This window comes from Anopheles gambiae, chromosome 2 (genome assembly GCF_943734735.2).
Source record: "Anopheles gambiae chromosome 2, idAnoGambNW_F1_1, whole genome shotgun sequence".
In the NCBI taxonomy this organism is placed as follows: Eukaryota; Metazoa; Arthropoda; class Insecta; order Diptera; family Culicidae; genus Anopheles; species Anopheles gambiae.
Genome location: NC_064601.1, coordinates 67,997,172 through 68,024,713, shown reverse-complemented (window position 1 = coordinate 68,024,713; position 27,542 = coordinate 67,997,172). Strand labels below are relative to the sequence as shown.

The following is a 27,542-nucleotide window of genomic DNA, read 5'->3' as shown; positions in this document are numbered from 1 at the left end:
ATGTTGCGGTAGCAACGGGTAGGTTTGAGGCGATTTTTAAATTGCAACGGCTGAGTTGAGGATTTTTTAAATTGCAACGAAACGATTCATTTGCAACGGCTAAGTTTGGGCAGCAATTGAAGTTATTGTAACTTATCGTATGAGAACGAGATCGCTGGCCTAAATAAACATACAATTTGGGAACGGCCCGTTTCTTGAGCTCATTGATAAGCATAAGCCACTCGAACAACGTGTAGGGTAATAAAAATATTTTAGAGCTGGTGCATCCGGCAGGCAGACAGAAATTAGGAGAAAAATGCATGAAGGACGAAAACCATGCATATGTGCATGTAACGAATTCTTTCAGTTATCTACCCAAAACGAGGAGGTCATAAAATTTCAAGTTAGTTTAGGATCAATCTAGAATGCGTGGAATTGAAGTATAAACAAAACACCATACGAAAACATAAAGCACACTGGCACCAATACAATTAAACAACGTGTACGGACACGTTCAACACCATCAAACATGTTAGTATATAAGAACCAATTTTGTCAAATAAACGTCAGATCTAATTTAGAAACTGAACGGAAAACGTCTCGATTTTTTTGAACGTCTTGGCCTTTCCTAGGTGTTTGCTTTAGGTCTCATCCGGGTCCCTCTGCCCCCATCCGAAAAGTTATTGAATGAATTGTGCCACTTTCGAAGCATAGGTTCCCACGAACCGCGAACACTAGCCGAAAGTTTAATGTACAATTTATTTTGGTAACTCCTTTCGGGCAGAAACCCATCTTTATATAACTTTATATACATTTGTTTTCGGTTGGATCTCAGGACACTGAAGGCCTTTCCTTCGCGTGGCCTGGCCCGAGTTCCGCCGTCAACAGTAACACACTTCGGATGGCTTGGAGATGGCCTGGAGGCGTCCGCCATTAAGGCCGGGATAATGGACTGGCAGACGAAGGCGTGAGACCGCGAGCGGTGTCGGACACTCCTGAGGCAGGCCAAGACCGCAAGCGGTTGTAGCGCTGGATAAGTAAGTAAGTAACCAGATATTAGAACTTATGATGAAAATGTGTAAAGAGTCCATGATCCTATATTCCTGAAAACCGTATATTGAGCTATCGTTCGGTCCATCCTGGAATATTGTGGTGTAGTCTGGTGTCCCTTATTAGTCACTGAAAGCCAAAGCCCACAAGCGGGGGTACAGGCAGGCCTTGACCGACATCGGTTGTTGAGCCAAAGAAGAAGAAGAAGAAGTCTGGTGTCCCTTAGCAGCCCGCTCAATCAATTGCCTGGAAAGTATTCAGCGCATGTTTACGAGGTTCGCTTTACGACTCCTTCCTTCGTCTAACCTCCAAACAACCTGTTTACTATCGACGGTGCCCATTGCTTAGTTTGGAGTCGCTTAGTGTCAGGAGAAAAACATGCAGTGTTTAATCGTATTTCGGCTGCTATAAGGTGATATCGCTTCCCGGTGCTCCTTGCTGGCTTGATTTTTTTACATCATCTAGGGTAGTTTAAGACGAATTTTTATTTTTGTCCCGAGCGTGCGAGGACTATTTATGGACAAAGAGCACCCATTGAGTTAATATTTCTACGTCAGTGTAAAAAGATCGCCTTCGTCAACGTTTCTGCTGTGGTTAGTTTGTAACTATTAGTTAAGCTATGTAGAACGCTTTTATTTTGCAATGCATATATATCCTTTCTACCAGCAGTGGCGGATCAAGGGTATCGGGGGCCCTAGGCGGAACGACGACTTGAGGCCCTCTGTAAATGGTAGCGGAATTTGGGGCAAGTGTGCCACCTTAAGCATTTCAAGTTATAACTCACTAAAACGTGTTTTCCAACAGCCGATTTAAATCTCACAACCATTTTACATCTATTTCCTCACTTATAAATGAGTTTCGCTTGAAAAAAGTGCAAACAAAACAGTTTTTGAAGCGTTTTAAAAAGGGTCCAAAAAGACGTTGTTTTTTGGGCTATGGGGCAAGAGTGCCACTCGTATGGGGCAAGACGGCCACCTGGTTAAAATAACCGCATTTCTTTGATAATTGGAAATTATTACATTTGTACAACTAGTGTATGTATTCCTACATGTCTTGAGTCGCCAATGAACCCCTTTTCATCACAAACTATATCGCAATATGGGTTGTTGCTGGTCTGTTTTTCCGGAGTAGAATCCGCTCGTAAAAGTGCACCATACCGCTGAACGGTACAACAATGTTTACATTTTTGACAGCTCGCGCCTATGAAAGATGGTGGTACACTTGCCCCAAATAGAGATGGCTCTTTTGCCCCAAAAGTTGTAACTTTTGGAAATTGAATTTTTCAGTGACAAAAAGAAAAATTTTTTCAACTAACCCCACAAAAAATTTCACGTTTTCTCAGCTATACGGTGGTGTAAATATTTTCTCGGTTGATTGTTCGCATGATTTGTGAGAGCTTATTTGGTTGGATTAAAAAATTATAGTATTCTGCTCAATTTTGAAACTCAACACAAATTAGTTCAAAACAATGCGAAATATCGATTGATCTATATGAAATTCGGCTCCGTATACCTAGACATTGAAATGCATCCAACTGTATAATACAATTGATCATTAAACTAAAGTTTTTAAGGAAAATTGCTTGGTGGCACTCTTGCCCCGTATGGCACACTTGCCCCAAATTCCGCTAAATGTTGTTGGGGGGGGGGGGGGGGGGATAGCGGCACTAAAGTTGCTGTTGGGAGATTGAACAGTAAACTTGATCGAAGGAGGCCCCGACGGCATTTCATCAGTCGCAAACTCTTAAATTTTTGCTGACGGGGGGGGGGGGGGGGGGGGGGGGGGGGTGCAATTGATTCAGCGGGGGCCCCTTCGCAAATCAAATCCTTCACAAATCATCTGTCGCAAACTCTTAAATTTTTGCTGACGGGGGGGGGGGGGGGGTGCAAATTTTTCGCCAACCTCGGGGCCCCATCGGCCATCCTTCCGGGGGCCCTTGTCGCTAGTACTCTGTCCATACGGCATACTATAGAATGTCTACGGGGCCCCTAAATCGGCGGCCTAGTCCGCCTACCGTTAGATCCGCCGCTGTCTACCAGCACTTCTTGAACCACTTACTTCACGATTCTATTATGATCCGTGTTAGAGCACTCGATTAGTATCTGGTTTCAGCGGCGGATCTAACGGTAGGCGGACTAGGCGGTCGCCTGGGGCCCCGCCGATTTAGGGGCCCCGTAGATCGCCATTCTATAGTATGCCGTATGGACAGAGTACTAGCGACAAGGGCCCCCGGAAGGATGGCCGATGGGGCCCCGAGGTTGGCGAAAAATTTGCACCCCCCCCCCCCCCCCCCCCCCCCCCCGTCAGCAAAAATTTAAGAGTTTGCGACTGATGATCGAAGGAGGCCCCGACGGCATTTCAAGTTTACTGTTCAATCTCCCAACAGCAACTTTAGTGCCGCTATCCCCCCCCCCCCCCCCCCAACAACATTTACCATTTACAGAGGGCCTCAACTCGTCGTTCCGCCTAGGGCCCCCGATACCCTTGATCCGCCACTGTCTGGTTTGATGTATCTTACTGAACGAAGGTCATTTGCATTACCTGTTTAACTACTAAATTTGTTTAACTGCTAAATAAATATTTTTAAACCACATGTATTGCATGTAATTATATTCAGAAGGGATTTTTTGTAATTATTTACTTAAAAAGGGTGGGAATAACAAAATGCACAAAAATCAGATACATAACAAAAGCACTGCTTTGCATGACATTGCCAAAAACATTTAAAGAACAATGATACGCCACACGTATATATAATTATAAATTGATACGATACTTCCTGCGTTTCGCATTGCAGTTTGTTTTAACAAATAAAGCCATTTCAGATCAATTTGGCAGCAATATCTCGAGTCAGCGAAAGAATTCTCTAACCACTTTTATAATACCGATTTTGTTTCAGTTCGTGTAGCGCGGTTTTGTTTGATACTTTTCCGTTTGAATCAGATAATCGACACTATAATTGACACAAACAATAAACACATTAAAATGATACATGTGGTGGCCGATCAACGAACGGATGTGCAGGTTGAGGATTCATGGCAGGTTCTTCAACCCGACCATTATAAATTCCGGCCTCTTCCTTCAAGCACATGAGCATCCGCAACCCCTGCTTCCAGCATGCACACCGCCATAGTTACACCTGCAGACACCCTAAGGGTGATTCAAAGTCCCAAATCGACCACGTTCTGATTGACGGAAGGAACTTCTCGCATATTATCGACGTCAAAATGTATAGAGGCGCAAACTTCGATTCGAATCAGTTGATCGCGAAAATCTGGGAACAGGAGGAACTACCGGAGGAGTGGAAGCTGTGTGTCATCCACCCAGTCTACAAAAAGAGCGACAGGCTGGATTGCTAGAATTTTCGAGCCATCAAAGTCCTTAATGCTGTTTACAAGATCCTGTCCCAGATCCTGTTCTGCAGACTTGCGCCCTTAGCTACAAATTTCTTCGGCAGCTACCAAGCTGGGTTTGTTGGAGGCAAATCCCCCACTGACCAAATGTTCATTCTACGGCAGATCCTCCAGAAGTACCGAGAGCGCCAGCTCCCTACGCACCACCTGTTCATCGACTTCAAGGCGGCTTACGACACAATAGACCGGAAGGAGCTATGGAGCATCATGCAGCGGTACCATTTCCCTGGGAAGTTGATCCGGCTGTTAGAGGCCACAATGGACGGGGTGCAATGCAAGGTGAGAGTGTGGAACTTGACGTTGGAATCGTTCGAATCTCACAGGGCTCTGAGGCTAGGTGACGGACTCTCCTGTGTGTTCTTCAACATCGCCCCGGAAGGGCTAGACAACGACATCCGTGGCACGATCCTCTACCGGTCTCTCCATTTGTTTTTGGCTTTGCGGATGACATCGACATCATCGGCAAGACGACAGCGAAGGTGTGTGAGGCGTACCGCCGACACAAACGCGAAGCAGCATGCACTGGATTGAGAATCAATGCGACAATGACGAAGTACCTGTCGCTGGAGAATCAGACCATCTGAAAAGCAGTGTATTAGTTGACGGCGACGTCTCGAGGTAGTAAAGGAGTTCTGCTACCTCGGGACGGTCGTTTAAGGTAGGATGCATTTTTCAGTAAAGTGTACCGACCCGAAGGCTGATTCTTAAAGGATTGTTAGAAGACTCCGAAATTAAAAGGTTCATATACTACGTTAAAGGCTCGAATCATGGAGTTGAGAAAATCTCTAGATCAACGCAAGAAGCGGACAGCAGCGTAGCTGAAATGCGGGCACATATAAATTCAACTACTGAAGCCAGGATGGACGTTGGACGCTGCTCAGTAGTAAACCTTCCATAAATAGTTGTTGTGCAGTGCGGCGTTTAATGTGGAGTGGATGCAGCTCAAGAAGCAAAAGTCACGTTTAACATGATGGTAACTGAATGTCAGGAGACCAGGGTAGCAGGCGTATACAAAACCGAGACAGTCGACATTGAATCTATTCCATCCTGCCATATAACCTTCCATAATATGGAAGCCAAACTATACACCCGTACTCGAGTACCTAGCGAAAGATCCAACAAATTGAGTCAATTTTATGTGTTTTCTCCGTCCGCATTAGTACGGGGAGGGGCGATTCTACAACTCACAGCGTTTTTCAGGGGTTCTCATATTTTTGGGAAACTTTCTTGACTCTTTCTTATATAAAGTGAACTTTACGTGGAATCCAATAGGAATGTTGAATGAGCTTTTGCTCGTTATAAGGGGTATTTGTGGAGCATTTGCATTTACTCGTTCTGATAGGATCAACTGTATATAATATTTCGAAGAACTATCTAAAAATAAGCAAGTGAACGGTTCAAATGACCAACTACGAGAGGAAAACACAAATAACACTCCTTTTTTGCCTAGCCTTCGGATGTAATCGATTGCAGGTATTTATCCTGTTAGTGCATTAAACAATGTACGTATTCTTAATCATGTTTATTTCATCAATTGTATGGACTATTATAAAAGAAACACGGAAGCCTCCAGGAGCTAAAATATTTCACTTCTATCGTCATGCAATGAATAGTCACTATCCGTTTGAATCATGCAGGGGTCCATCAAGAAGAATATTTTACTTGCATAGTGTTAGGTTATGCTGCTGCTGTAACTTCGCCTTAAAATAATACACGAACAGATAAATGCATATTTTTTCCCAGCTTCATCACATTTCCAAAATGGTGGTTGTTCGTGTTTCGGAAATTACTACTCTATAGTACTAGGCTTATATATTACAAAACTTGAAAATTAAAATTCAGGTGTCGAAAGCTAATGTACTTAAAATTCAAGCAGTATTTGCAAACAGTTTTTTACATTCATTTATGTATTGCATTTATACACAATAGCTTTGTTACGATAGAACACATCATCCAAAATGTAATACTACAGTCAAAGGAGCTACCCATTCGATTTTCCAATTTGATGCTAATTTGTGTTATGAAAATTGATTCGACAAGAAGTATCGAAAGACTGAAATACAATTGCAGTTACTAGTTTTCCATTTATATTGCCTTTGTGCCCACAGTTGAAACACTATCAAATATGTACTGTTATTATAATCAATATCGAAGAGTGCTCAATGCAGGAATGCAGAAAATAGGTTTCACTGCGTAAAAGTTTGGATCTGTTTCAAAGACATTTGCGTTCGGAACGGCTTACAATGTTGTGTATTGATCTTAAAGCATTATCTTATATGTCACTTGTGTAGAGCTGATAATTTCACGTATCATCATCACTACTACTTCAGGTTTTTTTTTTACTTTCTAAACAACGTATCACAAAAACATCTATGCATACAAACCTTAATGGTTTACGCATAGAACGCTGTTTAAACATTACTTTCGTACTTACATGAAAGTAGATACAAACTCTTGTTTAGGAATCCTTCGACGAAGAATCTGGCAATACCGCATCGTCCGGTACCATGCTTAGTAACTCCGCTTCTGACAATTTCGCCAACCGGCTTTCGCCTTCAGAACCGCTCGCAGGCTGACAAACGGTACTAACCGAAGGCAAGCTGCCGGCTAGGTTAGCCAGCACTGCTCCAGCAGCAGTAAGGGAAGTGACAGGATCAAACGACGCAGCATTTGGTACCGCCACCGTCGGTGGCAGCAGCGTTGCAGGGAGAATGCGTTCATCTATATCACCTTGACTGTTGGCAACTGGTATGGCAGAGTAAGGAATAGATGGTGCAGCTTTGTATCCACAGTACAGGGAAGGTGTCGTCGGGTTGTATTCCTCCTCCTCCTCGTCTGCATTCGCTTCGGAAGTTCGGTTCGTGGCAGCCGTTACGGGTTCTGCCGCTAGTGAGCCGGAAGATGGCCCAGAAGAAACTTCGCCGACGTTTTCTACGGACGGCACACTTGCAACACCTGCTGCTGTATTACTGCCTCCCTTAATACTGGCCAGAATTTGTGATAGGTTGGGAGGTATGGGTATTTCGTTGATCAGTGACGGCGGTAAGGCGGAATTAATTTCGTCCTCCTTAAGTTCGGCCATGCTGATCAGACCAACGATTTCGTTCTTTTGTTCTGCAATTTTCCTGTTCAGTTCATCCATGGCGATGCGTATTCGTTCTTCTTCTATATCAACCCCGTGTTCGGAGGTTGAAGTACGTGCCACCTTTGACGTATCGACGATAGCGGTCACATCGGCGAAATTACTATCATCGCTCCCACCTCCAGGAGAGTACGGTTCATCGTCATCGTCATCTATCAGCATGGCGCTAGATTCCGGTGCACGGCTCGATCCAATAGTGCTACTGTTGCTGTTTCCTTCCACGGACATGACTAAAACCGCGATCAAAGAATGTTAAAGATGATGATAATGATAATAATAAGCATGACTTAACAAATAATCAGAAAGCATACTCTTACCTTTGCCTGCGATCGGTGCTTTTATAATATTCATATCGACTTCCATATCCATCGGATCATTGGCCGGAGTATCAGGGGTGCTCAATTTATTCGATTCTAAGCTAGTAGCCGATTCAGATCGCACTGTCGCTGTGTCATGCTTCAAGTCCACGTCCGGTTTTGCTGGCGCTTCATTGGCTGGTTCCTTGGAAGTGTACTTTGTAATAACTTGCTGCATCAAAGAAGATTTACTGGACGTCGATGAGCTTGTGCTTGACTTTCCACTTGCACTACTGATCAAACTTTTCGGCTGGTGCCGTACGACCTGTAGCAAATAAAAATATAAATTATATATTTATTAACAATTATGTTACAGAGAGCATACATCCCACTCTCAAATTATTTACCTTTGATGGAGCTGACGTAACGGAAGAATTCGAAGATGCTGGTCGTTTGCCTCCCTTGATCTTTACCAGTATACCTAGCAAAAGGTTTGGTTTATTATCACCTTCAATGATACCAATACCCCTAAGAGGTTTTAAAATCATCGGTATCATTTGATCCGCCGGCAATGGAAAAATGTAAAAGTCCTTAATAGAAGCCGACGGTGACTTCACTACACTGTACCGTTTGCGAGAGTGAAGATGTTTGTACAGTGTGTAATATGCGCTTGCTTCCGGCGAATGGAAACGCACCAAGCAGACCTCTTTATTGGGACTCTTCTTTATCTGCCCAATGTATTCCCAAACAATCTCTGGTTTAATAGTTCCGCAAATATTCAGATCCACTGTGAAGTCTTTCACTACATCGTGTATTTCTCCGCTAACAGCGCGTATTGACATTTCGATGCTCGCTACATCGATCATGTGTACGCTACCCGTCCAGTAGTTCTTTTCTGCTTCTAGTTTTTGTTGATCAACGGGGTCACTGCTTTCCGGTTCCTCCAGGGATTCTCCTTCATATGGATAGTGCGGGGGTGTTGGAATTGTAACTGTGCTTGTCGGTTCTTGGTCCTGCTCGGACTTCGAGTCTTTAACCGTGCTCTCTACTGCTACGGCTGAACTGTTAGAAGCCTCGGCATTTTTTTCCACAGTCGATTGATGTTTTTCCGACACAACGGCCTCACCCAAATCATCTGTGTCTGTCTTGTTTGTTTCCGTTTTCTCAACTCCCTTGTCACTAAGCGTTTCTATCGCGGATGGTTGTTTAGTTGTGTCTTTCGTTAGTTCTTCTGTTCGTTTTTTCGTCGACCCTGTAGTAGTTTTGCTTTGCGCTTCAATAGTTTTACCATCTGTTGTCGTGTTCGGATCGGATGAAGTTTCGGCACCACGACTAGCAGTTGACGTTCTTCGTTTCTCCGAAGAACTTTTCAATGATGCTTCCTTCTCGCGTGAGCTCTTCCGTTCATGTTTAGGGCGATCTTTGCTACGTTCGCGTCCTTTATGATGACGATCACGATCACGATCCCGTTCGCGGTCTCGATCGCGTTCCCGATCACGATCACGATCCCGTTCTTTGTCACGATCGCGTTCTTTCTCGCGGTCCCTGTCTCTACTGGAATGCCTTTCATGGCTACGTTCACGGCTGCGCTTTCGTTTGTGCTTGGAGCGGCTGCGATCCCGCGAGCGATCGCGTTCGTGTTTTCTTCCACTGCTGCGACTGCGACTGCGACTACTTCGGCGAGATTCTTTTTTGCGTAACGAAGATGATGATGAACCTGCACCACCGGAACCGTGACTATCAAGCTTTCCGCTGCTGAGTGTTGTTACACCACTGCTGCTGGATATTGATCCCATGCCGTATAGACCAGAGTACGTCTTACCATACACGCCGCCATATTCGTACTCTTTCGACCGATGCGAGCCTTCCAGCAAACCAGTAGATGAATCATCCATCTCACTCGTACTGCTAACAGCCGAATTGTTTAGCAGAAGAACTACATCCTCAACAGGCGCCGAAGGGTCCAACTGAACACGATCATCCGTTTTTCCTTCGATCACTTCTTCGCCCTTATGCGTCTTCAGAACGTAATTCTTGGCACAGGCAAGCAAATCTAATTCCGATTTCTTTATCATTTCTAACTGATGTTTAGCTTCTTTCTCGCGCCATTGTGCCAGTTCTTGACTGGCCAATTCGTCGGCGGTCATACGAACCTAGAAGAAACAAAGAGTTAAATTAAATAATATACACCGTATATACCGTAAAATTAAATAATATACACAGCATTAACCATATTCAACAGCTCGTGCATTTATACATACCAATTGCTTTGGTTCAATTAATTTCTCGGATATTTTTTGGAACAGTGATAAGTTCTTGCGATCTTTTATGTTAAACACCAATGATCGGTACTTGGCTCGATACTTCATTCCAGTGTCCTTGTTGAACAGGATAAACATTTCCCGTTCGGTGTCGTCTACGAAGCGATCAATTTCTTCTTCCGTGAGTCGCATAATCGTACTATCTTCTAGCAGTTCAGCGGTACGTTGCATAAGGTGTTCCTACAATCGATGCAATTACATTTATGTTATCCTTTTGAACAATAATTCTTAACAAATTATAATAAAGCTATTTTTTATACATTTAAATAGTGGCTACCAAAAGTTTCGATTATCACTTGCTTGACCACTTTGTTAACAAATTAAAAGCATACGTATGGACCACGGTTAATGTGTTTAACCATTCCCGGTGAAGAAGTGTCGAAGAAGTAAACAAAATACACGTACCTTCAATGTTTTCTTGACAGTCACACGAATGTTTTCACCAGCAGGAGTAGTAGATGATTTTGATCCTTTGAACTGTTTTGTTTGATCTGATGCGGTGGACGATGAAGGCGAAGGTGTATGAATTGGTTTTTGTTGTTTTTTGCTGATCGGTGTACTGCTCGGTGAGATCGGGACGCTGCTGTTTGTATTCGATTTCGGTGGATTTGCAACATTCGATGCAGTTTTGGCCACAGGCGTTGCAGTTCCCTTCACTGGCACAACGGGAGTAGAGGCGCTAGGAGTAGACGAGCTAGATTTTTGCTGAATTTGCTTGCTGCTTGTTGCCGGGAGAATTTTCGGAGAATTTTGCGACTTCACACCCAGTTGCGGCGAGCCCGAGGCAGATGTGGATAGAACCATCTTTTTCTGTTCGTTAAATTTAAGCTGAGTTTGAACCTTGGGAGACGATCCACCAACACCGCTAGAAGATGTAATTGTAGCATTAACGGAAGAGGAAGATTTCTTTTCCGCCGCTTCTTTAGCGAGTTGCTGCTTCCGAACTTCAGCCTGCTTGGCAAGAATAATCGACGCTTGAGCCGAACCGGGTGGCACAAGCTCGAATGTTGGATGCGTTTGAAGCCAGCTTTTGAGTTTATCTAATGAAGGTGCATTTCTTCCTGTTAAACAACGACCAGTTTTTCGCTCCATTACTATTACCTACAATAAAGGCGAAACGTAATGTTAATATCAATATGAAGGGAACAGAGCAGGATAAATATTCTTACAATGTGACTTTCATTCGTTGAATCTGTATTGCCAACCGATGCCGTGGCAGGGGAAGAAGCGACAGGAGGACGGTCCTTGGATTTGTCCACCTTAGATGACTGCGCGTTCACAATGGTACTAGAAGCGTGTTTACGTATGCATTCATCGCTACAGTAAATCGAGCTAGGTTTAGCACGTTTAGTACAAACTACACAATTCGTCACATCGCTAGCCGTTGACGGTGTGGGTGCTGCCGGATGTGTGATCTTAGGAATCGCAGCAGCATTTGCTTCCGTGGTTCCGGTGTCACTGCTTTTTTGCCAAAATGCCATCAACTTCGGTTGCTAGAATGATAATAGATAGAAGCCTCAATAAGGACGATTCTATGGTATTAACAGCCAACCATTCTGCCTACCTGTCGATCTTGTTTCTTTTTAAGACAGTTAGGGCAAGTCCATTCGATGCCGTCTTGCTCCATTTGTTGGCCCATCGCTTTAGTGATGTTGACGCATTTACCGTGGAACCAGTCCTCACACGAGTCGCAACATATCATAAAGCGATTGTTGTGAGGTTGTCTGCAAATACACCAAAGCCTGCAGGAGAAAATATGCGCATAAATATTAATTATGTACTACTGCCGTTGTTATCTGCTGCAGGCCTTACCGATCTGGATCGTCTTCCGAGTTCCAACTCTCATCTGATTCGTAATCATCGTCCTGCGCTGCTTCTATGGCGATTGCCACATTGGACGAGCTAACTCGTTTCACGCGAGTACTATCCACCGATTGGCGCACTTTACTGTTTCGTTTGTTTGCCGTTGCGTCGTCAGTCGTTTTTTGTTCGCTTTTACTCTCCACTAAGCTACCAGCTTCAACCATGGCGGCTGTAGGGGTAGCGGGTCGAGAGGAGGATGGAGTCATTACACCCTTTGCAACGGACTGACGTCTTGAAAGCTTGGGCGTGTCAGATGCAGCGACTGTTTCAGAACTATCAGCCACAGTAGCCGGTGGCTGTTCGGTAGGCTTGCGAGATGTTGTCGGTGTATTCGATCCACCAATTTGTGATCGTCGTTTAGACGCGCGTGTTGTGGGTGCTTCTATTGGAGGCAGCGTTATTACGCGCCCGTCACTACGACGAATTAGAATCGCATCTTTCCGTTGAACCGCTGGCTGATCTTGGATGGTGGATTGCTCCTGAGCGGCATCATTGGGGGTCAATGGTGCCATGGAAACTGGATTAACATTGTGTTGCTCCGGTACTGCAGTTGCAGGTCCAAAGGGTACGCTATTTGAAGTAGGCTGTACAATCGGTTGCTCCGGTATCAAGTTTGTCATACCACCGCCCATAGGTAGAACCGGTGGAGCTAAAAGTCCATCCGGACTTATCACTCCTAACACCTGCTTATCGAGTATTTCCTGCAGTTCCTTGTTTTTCGCCAACTCCGCCACATGTTCGAGCAATTCTTCCGGCAAGGCATCATCGTTACTGGTCAGCGCCTCCAGGATGCTGGTATCGGGTAAGATGTCCACGGCCGGTGCCACTGGCTGAATAGCTTTCACCTCGGGAAGCATAGCCGTCATGGCTCCCGCACCCACTGTGTCCACTGTATTGGACGGTGTTTCTAACATCTTTACAATGTTTGGAATTTCGGCTGGTTGTGCATTCGTCGTCTGTGCGGAGCCTAAAGATTCAGTGACGGGTGTAACAGTTATTGGTTGTCGTAAATCTTCTTGTACGATTGCATCAATCAGATCCAATCTTTGCTCTGTGCTAGGATGCGTAAGGGTAGCCGACGCTGGCGCTTGTATCTGCATTACTGGTTGTTTCTGTTCGGTAGTTTTCATCGTTGAATGAGCGGGTCCTTTTACTGTCGTTAAACTAGCGGTGGTGGTGGTAACGGGCAAAACGTTACTCGTACTGGTATTTGCTGAAGAAATGCTACTGGGGGTTGACGGTTTGTTAGCATTAACTTTTTTGATTATATCTGGTGTAGAAAATAGTGCAGACATATCGCTAAATAATGCGGCATCGTGTGGATTGGTTTTAGGTTTCTTTTCTTTCTTGGCAACCGGTACACTAGCTGCGGCTGGCGACGCGACTGCTGCTGCGACACAAGCTGCCGGCTGTTTGGGCATGCTAGAATCCAGTTTAGTTTGCACTTTTCCAGAGACAGCTCCATGCGGCAGTTGTTTGTTGCTGCTAACCAGTGTCGGTGTCGTTGATCCAGACGAGGACGAGGAACTAGAGTGAATTCTTACGGCATCTTTCTTCACAGGCAATCCCTTAACACTAGGCTCCACTTTAACGATGGTAGATTTTTGTGAAGGTGTTTTCACAACTACTGGCGTTGCTGATTTTACGATTACCTTTCCCTGTTTATGCTTATCGCCTTCCTTGGTCATGGACTCATTTAGCTCTTTTAAGTCAGATTTTTTATACTGCGCTCGTGGCATCGTTTTCGGCGAAACCTTACTCTTTGCTGTTTGCTTTCGTTTCTTGCTCGTCGAACGTCCACTGACACTAAAGTCTGCATCCATCTCATCATCTTCTTCCGAGAATGAAGACTCTTCGTCGGAATACTCCGAATCGAAGTCGTCATCCTCCTCTTCTTCGTCATCAACATCATGAGCTGGCTTTCCAACAGGTTTAGTGGGTTTGGTTACCTTTTTCTGCTCCGGCGGCGTAACTCCTACAGCTGACGTTGATTTTTTCAATTTGTTCTGAGGTGTCGAGCCGGCTGCTGATACCGCCACAGGGCCAACTTTGATTACCTTCACGCTGGATGGTTTACGCACATCGACACCCTTTGCACTGACTGACTGACTCACAAAACTGCCATCGATCTTAGGTTTGCTGGCCGTAGTGACAGTGCATTCTTCGGACGAATCGGCATCATCCAGCAACGTTCTTGGGGGCAATTTTTGTGTCGGCGAAGAAAGTGGCGTATAGCAATGATCGTTTGAAACGAGTAGCTTCAAGTATCCGATGTCAACTGCCTCCTTGCGTAGAGGATGCTCGTAGCCAGTTAAGCTGAGCACTTGGGCTGCAAAATTTGACGCTTCCTTCGGAGGGTAGTAAGCTTCCACCGTCAAACTAACGTGCTTTGGATCATCGTCGTCCCCCAGCAGCATCGTGCTCAAGCTTTTTTTAGCTGTAGATCGCCCTCGCCGGGGTGCTACTCCGGCGACGCTCGACGTAGCGGAGCTGGTACCAGCGACGGAATTACTGTCCTCGTTCGAATCTTCATTAGAGCTGCCAGCATCAGCATCCATTTGCTGTTTCTCTTCCTTACGCAGTCGCTGTTCTTCTTCGATTTCCTCCTCAATACTTGGCGTTGGGGAGGATATACGCACCACGCTCACCGATGTATCATTCGTTTCATTGGCTACAAAAAAAAAAGAAAGAGCAAGAACAATATAAAACGTAGGCAAAAATCTTGAGTCTTTTTAATGAGACTCAACCCGAATGCAGACGCGGAACTAAAACGTAAACAATTACCTAGCAGGCTCTGGAGAGTGCTTTGATCCACCGATACGGATCCATCCTTGTTGACCAAAATGACCAAATTTGAATCGATTTTCAGATCTTCGTGAACAGCACAGGAATCGCTTACATCACGTTCCTTCGCGCCAATACCGCCGCTGGAACCGGCATCACTCTCGAACCCATCGCGGCTGGAAGAGGCGTACACTTTGAACACTGAGCTTGACATTGCTTTATTCCTTGCGCTTCTAGCGTGGGCATTCTACTCTCCCGGTGGAGGTCTTCTTCACACAAGAAAAAAGCACAATCGAAGTCCGGAAGAACGTGCTGCGTGCACTAAAGCTGACACCCACACACAACAAGTACAACATCCGCTCAAGTAGTGATGTTGTTATTGATAAAAAAAATGCCCGCCCAAAAGTGATTGACCGATGCTCACATACAATACCAAAAGCGCGTGTGATATGGTTAAACGATGAAGCCAATTTAATTCGCTTTACATTGATACATTTCACTTCAATTGCAACCAATCCGCTTCATTCTTGCAACACCAGCCACCAAAAACGCCAATAAAACCACGAGCACAAACAACACCAGAATGCGCCTAGCCAGCCGACGCCATGTTTTTTTCTCGCTCACACACTCTAATCCAAGAAACTGGCAAAAACGCGCCCACCAATTCTGTCTCCGATGTTTAGATAATGAATTCGGTTATTGGAATATATGAACAATGCTCAATGCAGTGTGCAACATGGAGGAAAGCATAAATAAAAAGGTAGCAAAGAATTAGTGGCGTGCTGTCGCAGTTATTTCAGAGCCAATCTTTTCGTTCAGTGAGTGTGAAGAGGCGGCAAGACCATAGGTATGACATGGGCGCCATGTTGAATTGTAGGTTGACAGTATAGTTCTCAACATTTTTGCCAAGCGTGCAGATAGGAATGTAAAAAAAAGTTTGTTGTTTTTCTTGTAATATGTTTAACACAAAATTCCGTTCCATTATTCCTGCCATATCCTTAAAATTTGCGGAGCGATTGTTTTGTGCCGTCCAAACAAAATCAATTCCACAATTATTTCTACCATGCAGTAGGCTTTACGAGATCTGACATTACCATCGACCTTAGAATGACAGCTGGTGACACGTGAGCTAACCTTCTGCTATTCGCTGCCACCATTTGTACAAAAGTCACTTTTGTCTGCAGAAAAAATAGCTCTCTGCTCCATTGCGTGGAACATTTGTGCGAATTAAATATCTACCCCTCGCGTTTGAAAGCACAAAACACGAACGAAATAGTAAGCGAATACCATGGCAAGCCAAACGCAAGGAATTCAGCAACTGTTGGCCGCTGAAAAGCGCGCCGCGGAAAAAGTGGGCGAAGCACGGAAACGTAAGTGTATCTAGGGAGATTTTTTTTTTGTTACCACTCGTCTTCTCCCAGCGCACAGTCGTCAAGAAAAATCGATAGTACACACATTACATTACGATCACAAGAGGCGCCGCGCTACCCACTTGGTGGCCTTGCCCATCATCCAGCAGCAACGGGGACTGCTGCGGGGGTCGTCAGCTGGAGGTTGTGCATTCATCGATTGTGAATAATTAACCAGAGGGAACGAATCTTAATTGCAGGAAAGCAGCGTCGTCTGAAGCAGGCAAAGGAAGAGGCACAGGAGGAAATTGAACGATACCGTCAGGAACGGGAGCGACAGTTCAAGGAGTTCGAGGCAAAGGTATGCACAGAAGTGCCGTTGGGTATTGTTGTTGTTGTATTATGTTGCTAAAATATGTGTTTCCTCGCTTTTCAGCACATGGGAAGTCGCGAAGGTGTGGCGGCTAAGATCGATGCCGATACTGCCAACAAGATCGTCGAGATGAACCGCTCCATTTCGGTCAATAAGGCAGCACTGCTGAGTGAAATCCTTACACTCGTGTACGACATTAAACCGACGGTCCACAAAAACTTCCAGTACACCAAGTAAGAGGCGTCCCAAACAGCAGCCGAACTAACGGTTCTCCAAGTGAATTGCATACTGCAAATAGGAACGGAATACACACGGAACAGTAGTAGTAGTAGTACCCCCCCGCCCCACAATGTTGAACACAAGCGAGATTGTGTGGCAAGACAGCGACAAACGACAAAACAAACGCCATTAGATTCTATCGATGTTCGTCTGGGTGGAAATTAGTGGAGCTGTAAATACTTGTTTCACGCTGTTCTTCTTTGCGCGAGGAGCGTTGCCGCAAGTGAAGAAATGCTTACTTTGTTTGTTCCCGCGCCATTACACGTATTGCTATCTTCTCTCGCGTATCCTGTTTGTAGTGTGTAACAGTTGGAGAATTTCCCCCTTCCCCCAACGATTTTGTTTTATCTCTTCTGCACCACTGTAGAAGGGAGGTTTTAATTCAGTAAAAACTCGGCCCAGGCTGGCTGGTGATCCCGGGTGCGCATACGTTCGTCGTACAGGGCGTTTGATTCAGCGAAGCTAATCGTCGAATATTGATCATATTACACAAGGATCCGGTATCTCTCATTCCAAATCTTTCAATCGGTGTAGTATCTTGTTGTTCCCCAAGCCATTGTCGATACTTGCTATACATTAGATGAATTACTAACAAAAATCATGACAATATTATCGAACCACTGATCGCTTGTAGAGAGGCAGGAGGCCGTCGCGACCCGCCGCCTTATTAGTTTCGTTACAGCCAAGAGTGTTTTGTTTGGTATTATGAACCGGGGTTTGATTTAAAAAAATAACTGTCTCACTCTATGATCTATAAAAATATGTGGCCGCACAAACACTATGAGGCGCTCAAGATATTCAACTTTTTTTTGTATCCGTAATCTGTTCCGTTCTTTGCTATTGTTGTTGGCTTAATTGTTTTTTTTTTTATTATTACTATTTCGTTCGTTTGTAACTGTTTACCGATGATATTTCGGATACGCAATACTGTTATATCTATCTATAAAGTGAAGGGCGCGTGTGTGGTCATGAAAAACTATATATATTCCCTATTCCTTAACTGCAAAAGCTATATCTATCTTTACAGTGTATCTCCACAGGAAAAGTTATCTCATAAATCGAAAATGTAAAGAAACCGATAGCTCTACATGGAATATAGTTATGATGAATGCGGTTGAACAAGTTTCGTTTTATTTTTCGTCACCTCATCCGAATGTACACCCGAACGACAACACGACACATGAATAGTGCATGATAATCGGCCGTATCTATTTTGCCATACCGTGCGATAAATTACAAGCATTGTCTAGGAAGGTACAACCAGCTTTATTGTTTTAAAATTCGTCTGTAGAAACATCATAAACAAACCCTTCGCTAGCGTGCCAGACGCGGTTTCATCGCTGGAAACAGCACATTCCAGTAAAAAGATGTACAAAAGATTAAATAGATTTACTCCTCCATGTCTTTATTTAGGCTTGTATGTATAGTTATAGATGTTTTTATGTTCGTTCAGTACAAACAAGGGACTAAACACCGTCCACCTTCATGGTCAAATGTGCTTTTCTGGCAAGGATGCGTGCCAAATATGTTCCTAACTCATTATCTGGTCAGTTTGAGGGTTCACAAAACCGTAAGCGAGCTTGTGTCGTTAAAAAAAACATGTGGCTAAAGAACAGAACATTCGTTGAATACATATTATTCTATCCGTTCACGACACTAGTCTGCGACTTCATACTGAGGGATACACTTTTCGGGGAAAAGTTGGAACAGAGTCTTCCAGCATAATTGGGTACAAATAAAATTTGCTACTGCAAAAACTTAACTTGCGCTTGGGAAAAGTATAAATTTAGGCACCAGTTAAGTGTATGTTTCATGGTACAAAAAGGGCTCTTCTTTATTATTACACACTACCTTGATTTGATGATTCCTGTAGTTTCGTGTGAAAATGTTATAAATTTCCTAGCTATCATCTCAGCACTAGAGGAATATCATTTCTTACCATATATGTAGATATTACACACAGAATAACATCGATAGCATCTTCCGAAACGAAAGCAAAGACTCTTCAAAGCGGCATTTACTTGCTGCGTAACAATACTCATTATTTCTGATCGAATATAGCACCTTGCTGCGGCTGCGAGACACATAAGGGAAATCGAACGCGATTGTTTTTGTCTTCTGACGCCGGTAATGATTTTTTTTCGCTTCCCAACAGATTTTGAAACGTAAAACCGCAAAACATTGAGGTGAGCTGGGAAGCCGTACAACATATTTGCTGGGTTCGTCGTGCTGGGTTTGAGGAGAGAGTGTGGTTTTTGTTATTTATTATTAGTTACATGTTAACGAGGCGCATGCTGCTTCAAGAGGCGCCGCCGCGCCGATTATCATCCTAATACGATACCACGTGACTGTGACTGTAAGAGCAAAGGCGCACATTCATTTGCTGCTCAAGTAGCGTTATTATCTTGGGAAACGAATAAGATTCTGTAAGGAAAACGAGACATTGGATATTCTCTCCTGTATCCACTTTTGTACCAATCTGCTTGCTTCTGACTGTAGTTTAGTTGTAAGGCTGATTATCATGACGAGCAACATTAATTATAGAAAATAGCACACATGATAGATGGAACCGCTATGAAGCTGTACGAAAGAGGAAAGAATAATCCGTTTCCGGGGTTACATATTCTACGACTCTTGTAGGCGATAGAGTGCTTTAAACGGGCCACTACGATGTCGCGATCCTCCTGCCATTGATTATTTTCACAAAAAGCGAACGCACAGCTCATCCCGTTTTAAGCCGCAATATGCTTAGGGGATAGGCTTCTCCTCTGGGATGGCGGTTGGCGTAGTCACAGAACTGCGACGTTCATCGTTCTGAATATCAGACAAGCTTTGCACCGAACTGGAGCGTGATGAAACCTTCGACTGCAAGTAAGTAATTAAATACATTAGCGTATTGAAGTTCTCTCCTGCTCCCATTCTTGTCCAATGGTTTGTGGACTACTACTACTACTACTACTAACCCTAACATTTTCGTACGCCGATCCAACTCGTTCCTCGAACGACCGGAAAGAATCAGACTGCTTCATTTCCGTTAACTTCTGGGTCATTTTTCCCGCAATGCCACCGATCACAGATGTCGTCTTGCCAGCAGTCGTTTTGATCGCACTTTCAGTTTTTTGATAGCTGAATCAATAGAAAAAAAATAAAAAAACAGAAATATTACTTATTAATATGTTTAATTGCATGTATAAACTTTGTTAGTTGTTGTTTCTAATCATACGTTGCCAATTTTGATTATATCAAGCTTACTTAGTAAGTGCACATATTGAACAAACACATAGGAGGTGCTTAGTTTTTATAATTTTAAAGGAAAAAGTAGTGATAGCTTTTTTTATTTCTAAAAAGGAAACAGGCGACTTACCCTCTCGATATCCTATTGTTACATGCAAGCGGAAGGAAAAAAAGGGAAGCTTATATAGATCACACATTTATGCTACAAACGTATAAAGACATTTGCCACACCATATTAAGTCTATGCCGAGGTCACAAGTGTTAGTAAAACAGGAATAGGTGCACCGATCATACAATCAACTAATCTGTAGCCATTAATAGTTAATTTAAGTTATTTGCTCAGTTTGCGATCCTTGCAACCTTTCTATGGTGTGTAAGGATGGCTTTTGATAAGAACATCAATGCTAATGCTAATGGAACCATGTTTGTTAGGAAAATACACACACTTGGGATATGTTTTACAGCTTAGTCACATAAATGATACGTGCAGAAAGATACAGTTAGATACAGTTTGAAATAATATTTCAGTCTTACTTACATCGGCGCACTTGTAACCACGGTCGTGATTTCTCCCACCTTCGTTTCAACGCTTTGATAACTTAAAAGCAAACCGAGAAACATATTGAAATAAAACAACAAATAAAATAAATTGGGTACAATAATATTCGGTCAACAAAATGTAAAACGTAAATTATTAGTTTTGACAGACATAAAGAATGGGGTCGTTTGTTTCTGGACGTATTTTATATAAATTTAAACAGTTACCAAATATGCAGTGTATAAAAAGGTAAAACAGCCCAAAATCAAAGAGATTTGAAAACGCATCGACAGCAATTTGTTCTTTGACTCCTTATTATGTGTGTAGTAGCTAAATGATTGTACTTACACGTTGCTTTCCTTGACGTTTTTAATTCCTTGGCTGACATCGTCCGTGATTTCCTTCCACACGGTGATTCCTAGCTTCCGCTTCAGCTCGCTGGCATGGCGCATTTTGGATTGAAGCACCGTCCGCAGTGTTGTGATCTCTTCTTCAACTCGTGCCAGTTCCTGTTGATGTAGAAAAACAGAGGTACGTGTATAATTGATTAATATATAACAAGCTTAAGAAATCTAAAGACATACCTGGCTCCATTCCTCACGCTGTGCGGTTTGCTCTTCGGCTGATAGTCCAGAAAATTCGTTCGCGATTTCAGCCGAACTGATGGATCCAACTGGAGATGCATCGGACAATTTTCCAGAATTGTCTGTAATCAAACATAACAAAAGTAGTAAGTAATTTATTCTTAAGAGAAGTATCACCTACAATACGATCACGATCACTGTCGATTGTCGCAACATTAATGACTGTTGGGGTATGTGCGGTATGACGAGCCTGGAAGATTATAGCAAACGTTGAACGGCAGAACAATGTTTTACGTACATTTAAAATTCTAAATCCATACTTATTACATAATAACGTAACTGTCCCGTCAACATAAAAAAATCGCATAAACCATTAGAGGAAGTTTTGAAACTCACTTTTTATCGCAAAAAATATATAATACCCCCGCCATTATATAAATGCTTGGATTCTTTTTTCATCGTTTTGTTTGTAATAGGTTTCACCAGTCACTTGGGGCCTTTTCAAAAGTTGGGTTTCTTTATTCAAAGCTTCACCAGTTCAGCCGTGCATCTTTGCAAGGTTAAAAAACGTATACAAATTAACTAGATTCCACTTGAAAAAAATGTGAATGAGCTTTTTGTCACACAGTTGCAAAAGCCAACCCAGTGCATCGGCCCAACTGGAGTTTTGCTTAAATTAAAAAAAAAAAAAAAATGCCGCTATAAGTTAAACAAAGAAAATTGATAATACATAACGAAGAGGTCTGGTTTATAGATACAGCTTGCAAAAACCTATTGTTGTAATATATCTTACATTACTTTTTAACACTTTTGGATTATCACAAAAATGAATAGGATTGTATTGTATGATGAGTTTGCTAAATGTTCAGTTTATTTTAAATCACTGTTTTAAAGCTTCCCAAACAATGAATTGCTGAGTTGCAGTAGTTTGAAAATAATCGTATTTAAAATTTAATTTAGTGTGCAATCGCACCACACAACACGCAACAGCGTAACAAATCAATGGCCTTGAAAGAGTGAAAGAACTCTTGATCGAGTAACAACCAAATTTCATTGTGGTACCACCACCACCACCACACAGGTTCATTTCTGTTACATTGGCCCAATTAACGGGCTAAATGTAATCATGGAATGTCTGCTTCTTCTTTTTTTCGCATTGTGCCGTGGTTCGTACAGCTATATCATCCGCATTGGTTGTTCAAAACAGCACAGTAAAACCGATTAGCTGTTCCCTTTTCAAGCTGATCCCCTTCAATATTGTTAACAGTTTTAAAAATTACTCTGTATTGCGTTCATGGATCATGCACGGAACTCTGTATGTGTGTGGAGCTAATGATACGTTTATGAAATGGTTGTCTGTAGTGACGCTTATTATTCATACATTTGCGCCAAAATACTCATTTTTTGTCACTGCTATATAGTGAATAGTAAACAATCTAAAGTTTTTTTTTTTAAATTCTCGTTTGATAAGGAATTCTTTGACTTATGCGTGGCTGTTAGGTGCACAGCGCATTGTGACGAGTGTAGTTGTAATTTTAACAATTGGTCTAGTAAAACGGCCCAAAAGGGGCTTTTAGCCCAAAGTTAATGGAACATAGGCCAATAAAAATAACGACATTGGAATGGTTTGTAGTTATGAAAGTATGCTTAATTATACTTCATATCATGTTTCGCGTGCAGATGATGCAGCAAATAAGAATATTTACAATCATCCAAACTAGTGACAGTATAGATTATTCCTTTGCTGTTCGCTCGACACACGTATCGTCGCTGCACAGTGTTCTCCCTGACGTCAGACAAAAGTTACCACACTTCAGGGGTTTCAACAGGGCCTTGCCAGCAAATTTCGCTATTCTAACGGACACATTTTGTAACGCGGACGGTTCTTGGGTATACATTTTATGCAATCAGTAGTTTCCCTTTACGCTCCTACCACCCGCTTACCTGGAGCACTCCCAATGTTGAGGAAACTTTTGTAGTTATCACCACTCGAGATACGCGCTAGATATGGCTTCGAGAAATCGATGAACGTGACCCGCACGTCCCGAATTTTGCGCCGATTGAACAGTGCCCGAATGCGCCTGTTGGTTGCACTACCGAGCAGCAGTTTGCTGGCTAGTATATTTCGCACCACGCCTCCTCCACTGCTCGACTGGCTGGATGTTTGATTTTTACCGACCGGTTCAAAACATATGCCCACCCCTAACCGTTCATCGGCAGGATCTTTGCCGGGCGATCGAGCGACGCGACTGGACGGATGTTCGGTTGTATCGCCTTCGTCCGACGACAAAGGTGGATTAAATTCCGTTTCGACGGTTTGCAGCTCCACTTCCGAAGTGGGATCGATGTCTTCATCGTCGGACGGTACGCCTAGTATTTGATCGAGCGTGAGTGAGCGCAGGTAAAGTTCCGTTTCATCGGACCAATGCTGCTCCTCATGACCGATAAGCCCATCATCCTCGTCAATGTCGTACACTTCGTCCAGCGAGGGAGTAAAACAGTTCGGATCGAGCTTCGGTATGTACGGATCCTCGATGTACTCGAGACTTGGCAGATCATCCTCGCCGACACGCATCTTGCTGGCGAATTCTTTCTGCGACGTTAGCTTGCTGGTGGACGATGGGTGTGTTTTATCACTGGATTCACCCATTCAACGTTTAGTTTTACCTGATCAGGAATCCTGATCAGTATATCTGCCAGCGTGCGCTATATTATCGCGTTAGTACGTCAGCACTCTGCACAACTACTGACCATTCTCTTCACAACACTTCACTATCGACGCCACTAAATTCATCGAACGAACTATGTATGGCTATTACACCTAATGAAAGGGAGAGCGGCAACTACTGTAACAACAGTGAAGTAAGATGATATAATTGCCTTCGGGGGCTCGTAATAACATCGCCAACATCATGTCCAACAGCAATTCTTTCGTGTTTCGCTCTCCGGACAATCTGCACCGTTACTGTGTCGATGGGTACGCAATTGGGGCCTGCCAAGACCCTCTTTTCTAACAAACGAGCCGTCCGTTATAAATACACTGCTTGCTGTGTGAGTGTGTGTGTGCAAAAGCTCTTGAATTGTTTTCCTCACCGCTGACACTCACGTAGTACAAGCGACTCTGACGAAGCTTGAAGACAATCACTTCATAAACAACAAGCGACGTAATCCCCTCAACTTACAATCCCTCAACTTACAATGTTACTGATCGGAAATCTAGTGAAAAATGTTTAATGAACTTTGCTGAGATCGCACATACACATACGAACATTACGTTAACCAACAGGCGCCGCCGTTATGACCAATAGCATTCACACCACATGCACACAACGCGTTACTATTGCTTTTCTAACCGCTCAGTTCCATCGCCACCACAGCGTGCTTGGATGATTTGGCTGTGCCTCTTTTTCTTTGGGATCTCTTCGGCACTTCTTGTGCCACTGTAGTTTCATGTAACGGGTTGTTGTAAGTATGCTTTTTCACGTAAAATTGCAGTGGTGAGAAGCTTCTACTTCCTGCTGAAACCAAACAACGAACGAGCTTCGGCTGGCGGTCGTTAAAACGTGCTTTCTTTACAGTACAAATGGCAAACGGTTTCACTAGGTCAACTGCAACACAGCATGGGATGAATGTGTGTAGAAAGTGTCATTTAACTGAAGTGAAATGAAACTGAACGTAGGTACCTGATCCCATTTCACCAGGTTAAACAGATGTCCATTTTTTAACTTCTTCAGCGACTTCTACAATCGGTGGTGGCTCACTCATCACGAACCTTCGGCATTCATGCTTGGCTGACCTCAGGGGAGGTTATAAAAATAAAATCACTCCAACGCGATTGTTTCACGCACAACTGGATAGCAGCAACCTGTCACGTAAAGCTTCATAATCGCTATATTCATAATTGTGTTTCGAACCGATTATGCACGTAGCCTTCTCTAGCCCTGCTACCCGGTCGATCGATCTACCTTTTGTTCATTCACGGCGTTCTTTTCCAACCATTTATCTATTTCCGTTACTTCTCCCTCAGCGAGTCATTGGTCGTTTATTGACCAAACTTCGAGACGGATGAAATAAATGGAAAGGTTAAAAAACGCACCCACTGTGTGGCATTGCGCCATTCACTGCAAACAACGCTACCGTAAATTTTCCTCAGCGAACGCCGATTTGGCACACTTTTTGGGTCGGTTTCTTCCGAACGGCGGCGTAAAGCGAGCAAAAAAAACGCAACGGCAGCAGATAATGAAACCAGTTTCGAACGGTTTGAAACACCACGCGCACGAAGCTTTTCCCTTAACCGCGGACCGCGGAAAGTGTATCCGGACACTGATCCGTGGGCGAGAAGCTGCTTATGTTGCGCTCGTCCGCTAGCTTCGACGAGCGCCTGTGAACTAAAAGCAACGCGCCGCGAATCGAACAGCGTGGCAAAGCGAACGAGCATGAGGAAATGGTACAGCTTTTTGCCTTTGTGCTGCGGTTCCATCACGGCGTACCGCGTAAAAGGCATACGCGTAAAAAGCTCTCAGTTCGCCAGAGGCCCAGAGTACCAGAGTACCTCCAGAGAGAACAAATACGGCCAACACCGCAAAGCAAAACCGTCGATCGTTCATCACGATCGTTCGCTGGAGGAGAACGATGGAGTGGATCTTGCGAGAGAAGAAATGGTAACATGTAAGAAACTGAGAAAGGGTTTGCTTCGCTGCTCTCCTAAAGCAGCGATCCCAACCGAACACTTACACGATGTATTTCACGTTCTCTGAGTAAAGGAAAGCCTACAACTCTAACATCCGTAGTGATTCGTTGAAATGTCACGATCGGGAAGGGCAGGATTGCGGGGCTACTTTTACACTCGCGGGATGCGGTTTGTTACCCGTCTCAAGTTACCCAAAGCGGTAAGGTCGAGATGCAGTTAAGTTACCATTTTGCCAGATTGCACATACGGGTAACTTGCACCGGAATACATCACGTTTTAGTTTGTGTGACTTTGTTCTAGCGAACCTTAGAACTGTCGCCTTTGCAATGTGTTATGATTTTCCCCTTGCCAGATGTTATACACAATTTCATAACTCATCGGCTTAATGTCTAATAAAAGCGAAAGTGTGTGTACTAATGCAACCATCTAAGTTATCTAAAGGACTGGTGTTTCTGGAACTTGTTCGAAAATTACGAACAGTCCTTCAATTATAGATTCGGTATTGATAAATATTGCACACATGTTGGAGGAAACGAGTAGGCTATGTTCAAAGATCAGCAACCTGAGTGATTATGTGTTGGGTATTGGGTATACAACATGTAATTTAACGAGGTGTAAAGAGCCCGGGGCTCAGGTGCTAAATGTTTTCCACATACATTCTGCTAAACGATTGTAAAAGTGACACACTTTTTTTCATTCCAAATCGTTACTCGTTCGAATACGAGCAGCTTCTGGGTAGAGTATGGCAATTCTGGTTCCCTGCCAGACCAGCTATAGACGGTTAATTGTGATAACATTGTTTGCAACGATGATTAGTCATCAGTGTTACGATAACGTGGATTGGCTTATGGTCAGATGTAGCTACAAGTTTAGACCATTTTCTGTCGTCACATGCAGCTGCTGACCGCTACGGCAAGTGCAGGAGAAGGCAATAGAAAGTGCAGTTGTACTACATGTAGTAGTTCAATTTAATTTGATTACTAATTGATGGCTGCATTTGCATCGTTCTGCTCCCTCTGACACACGCAATGCACACGGGCAGAGGAAAACAAAGAAACCCCATTCAGCAGGGCGGAACAACAGTAGAACGAATGGAAAATATGGCATCACGAGTGGCTTCTTTATTACACCCGATGCAGTCCATTAATTGCTGGAATTATGTCTAAAGATACACGTACACCAAAATTGTTGAAAATGTCTACCGTGTGGGTAGTATTGGCAGGTTTTTTTTTACATTACAGTACTGAGCGACAACCGGCTGTAAATTCATACGTGCACCAAAAATCTTTCCATTTTACTTACATGATGAGTCTTCCATTGTGAGGTCGAGAATTAGCTAGTTGTGGACGAAGTCAACTGAGCACGATAATACACGCAGGAACTACAAAATAATCGCACAGAAAATAGGGGAAAACCTTTGGCTATTTGTGAATACCGCTAGGCTATTTTTTTCTCGTTCTCGTTCCCGAAGGATGCAAATGTTTGACATATGACGTAGACGACATTTTAAATGTCGAAATGGGCCAGGTTGACCAAAAGATTGCAGTTTGACATTTGCTGACCGGCCAAATTTGGCGCAGCTACTGGCTAGAACGAATCGTAGCGCAATTCATGCAAATGTACAATGAATGAAATAAATTTGCTTAC

The 27,542-nt window shown here is 43.5% G+C and overlaps 3 protein-coding genes across 9 annotated transcripts; 1 reads left to right on the top strand and 2 right to left on the bottom strand.

The window, feature by feature from the left end:
- Nucleotides 1-5,949: 5,949 nt before the first annotated feature.
- On the bottom strand, nt 5,950-15,686 carry LOC1275090 (uncharacterized). The gene is made up of 9 exons (XM_061648398.1): nt 14,849-15,686; nt 12,014-14,735; nt 11,766-11,943; nt 11,371-11,694; nt 10,607-11,302; nt 10,142-10,381; nt 8,288-10,033; nt 7,902-8,205; nt 5,950-7,814 (listed from the first exon to the last, which is right to left on the bottom strand). The coding sequence occupies exons 1-9, from the start codon at nt 15,060-15,062 to the stop codon at nt 6,901-6,903; spliced, it is 7,338 nt and encodes a 2,445-aa protein (XP_061504382.1). The 5' UTR covers nt 15,063-15,686; the 3' UTR covers nt 5,950-6,900.
- A 271-nt stretch (nt 15,687-15,957) lies between these two features.
- On the top strand, nt 15,958-17,968 carry LOC1275089 (V-type proton ATPase subunit G). The gene is made up of 3 exons (XM_314319.5): nt 15,958-16,218; nt 16,458-16,558; nt 16,634-17,968. Exons 1-3 carry the CDS (start codon nt 16,137-16,139, stop codon nt 16,805-16,807), a joined length of 357 nt encoding a protein of 118 aa, XP_314319.3. The 5' UTR covers nt 15,958-16,136; the 3' UTR covers nt 16,808-17,968.
- Nucleotides 17,969-18,228: 260 nt separating this feature from the next.
- LOC1275088 (tumor protein D52) lies at nt 18,229-27,449 on the bottom strand. Of its 7 annotated transcripts, none has more exons than XM_061648399.1 (7): nt 25,171-25,590; nt 23,150-24,051; nt 21,206-21,327; nt 20,970-21,130; nt 20,622-20,681; nt 19,813-19,975; nt 18,229-19,714 (listed from the first exon to the last, which is right to left on the bottom strand). In XM_061648399.1, the coding sequence occupies exons 2-7, from the start codon at nt 23,853-23,855 to the stop codon at nt 19,598-19,600; spliced, it is 1,329 nt and encodes a 442-aa protein (XP_061504383.1). In that variant the 5' UTR covers nt 23,856-24,051; nt 25,171-25,590; the 3' UTR covers nt 18,229-19,597. The 7 variants fall into 7 exon arrangements, with proteins under 7 accessions (XP_061504383.1, XP_061504386.1, XP_061504384.1 ...); XM_061648402.1 differs by having other exon boundaries at nt 25,302-25,590; XM_061648400.1 differs by having other exon boundaries at nt 25,343-25,590.
- Between the last annotated feature and the right edge of the window lie 93 nt (nt 27,450-27,542).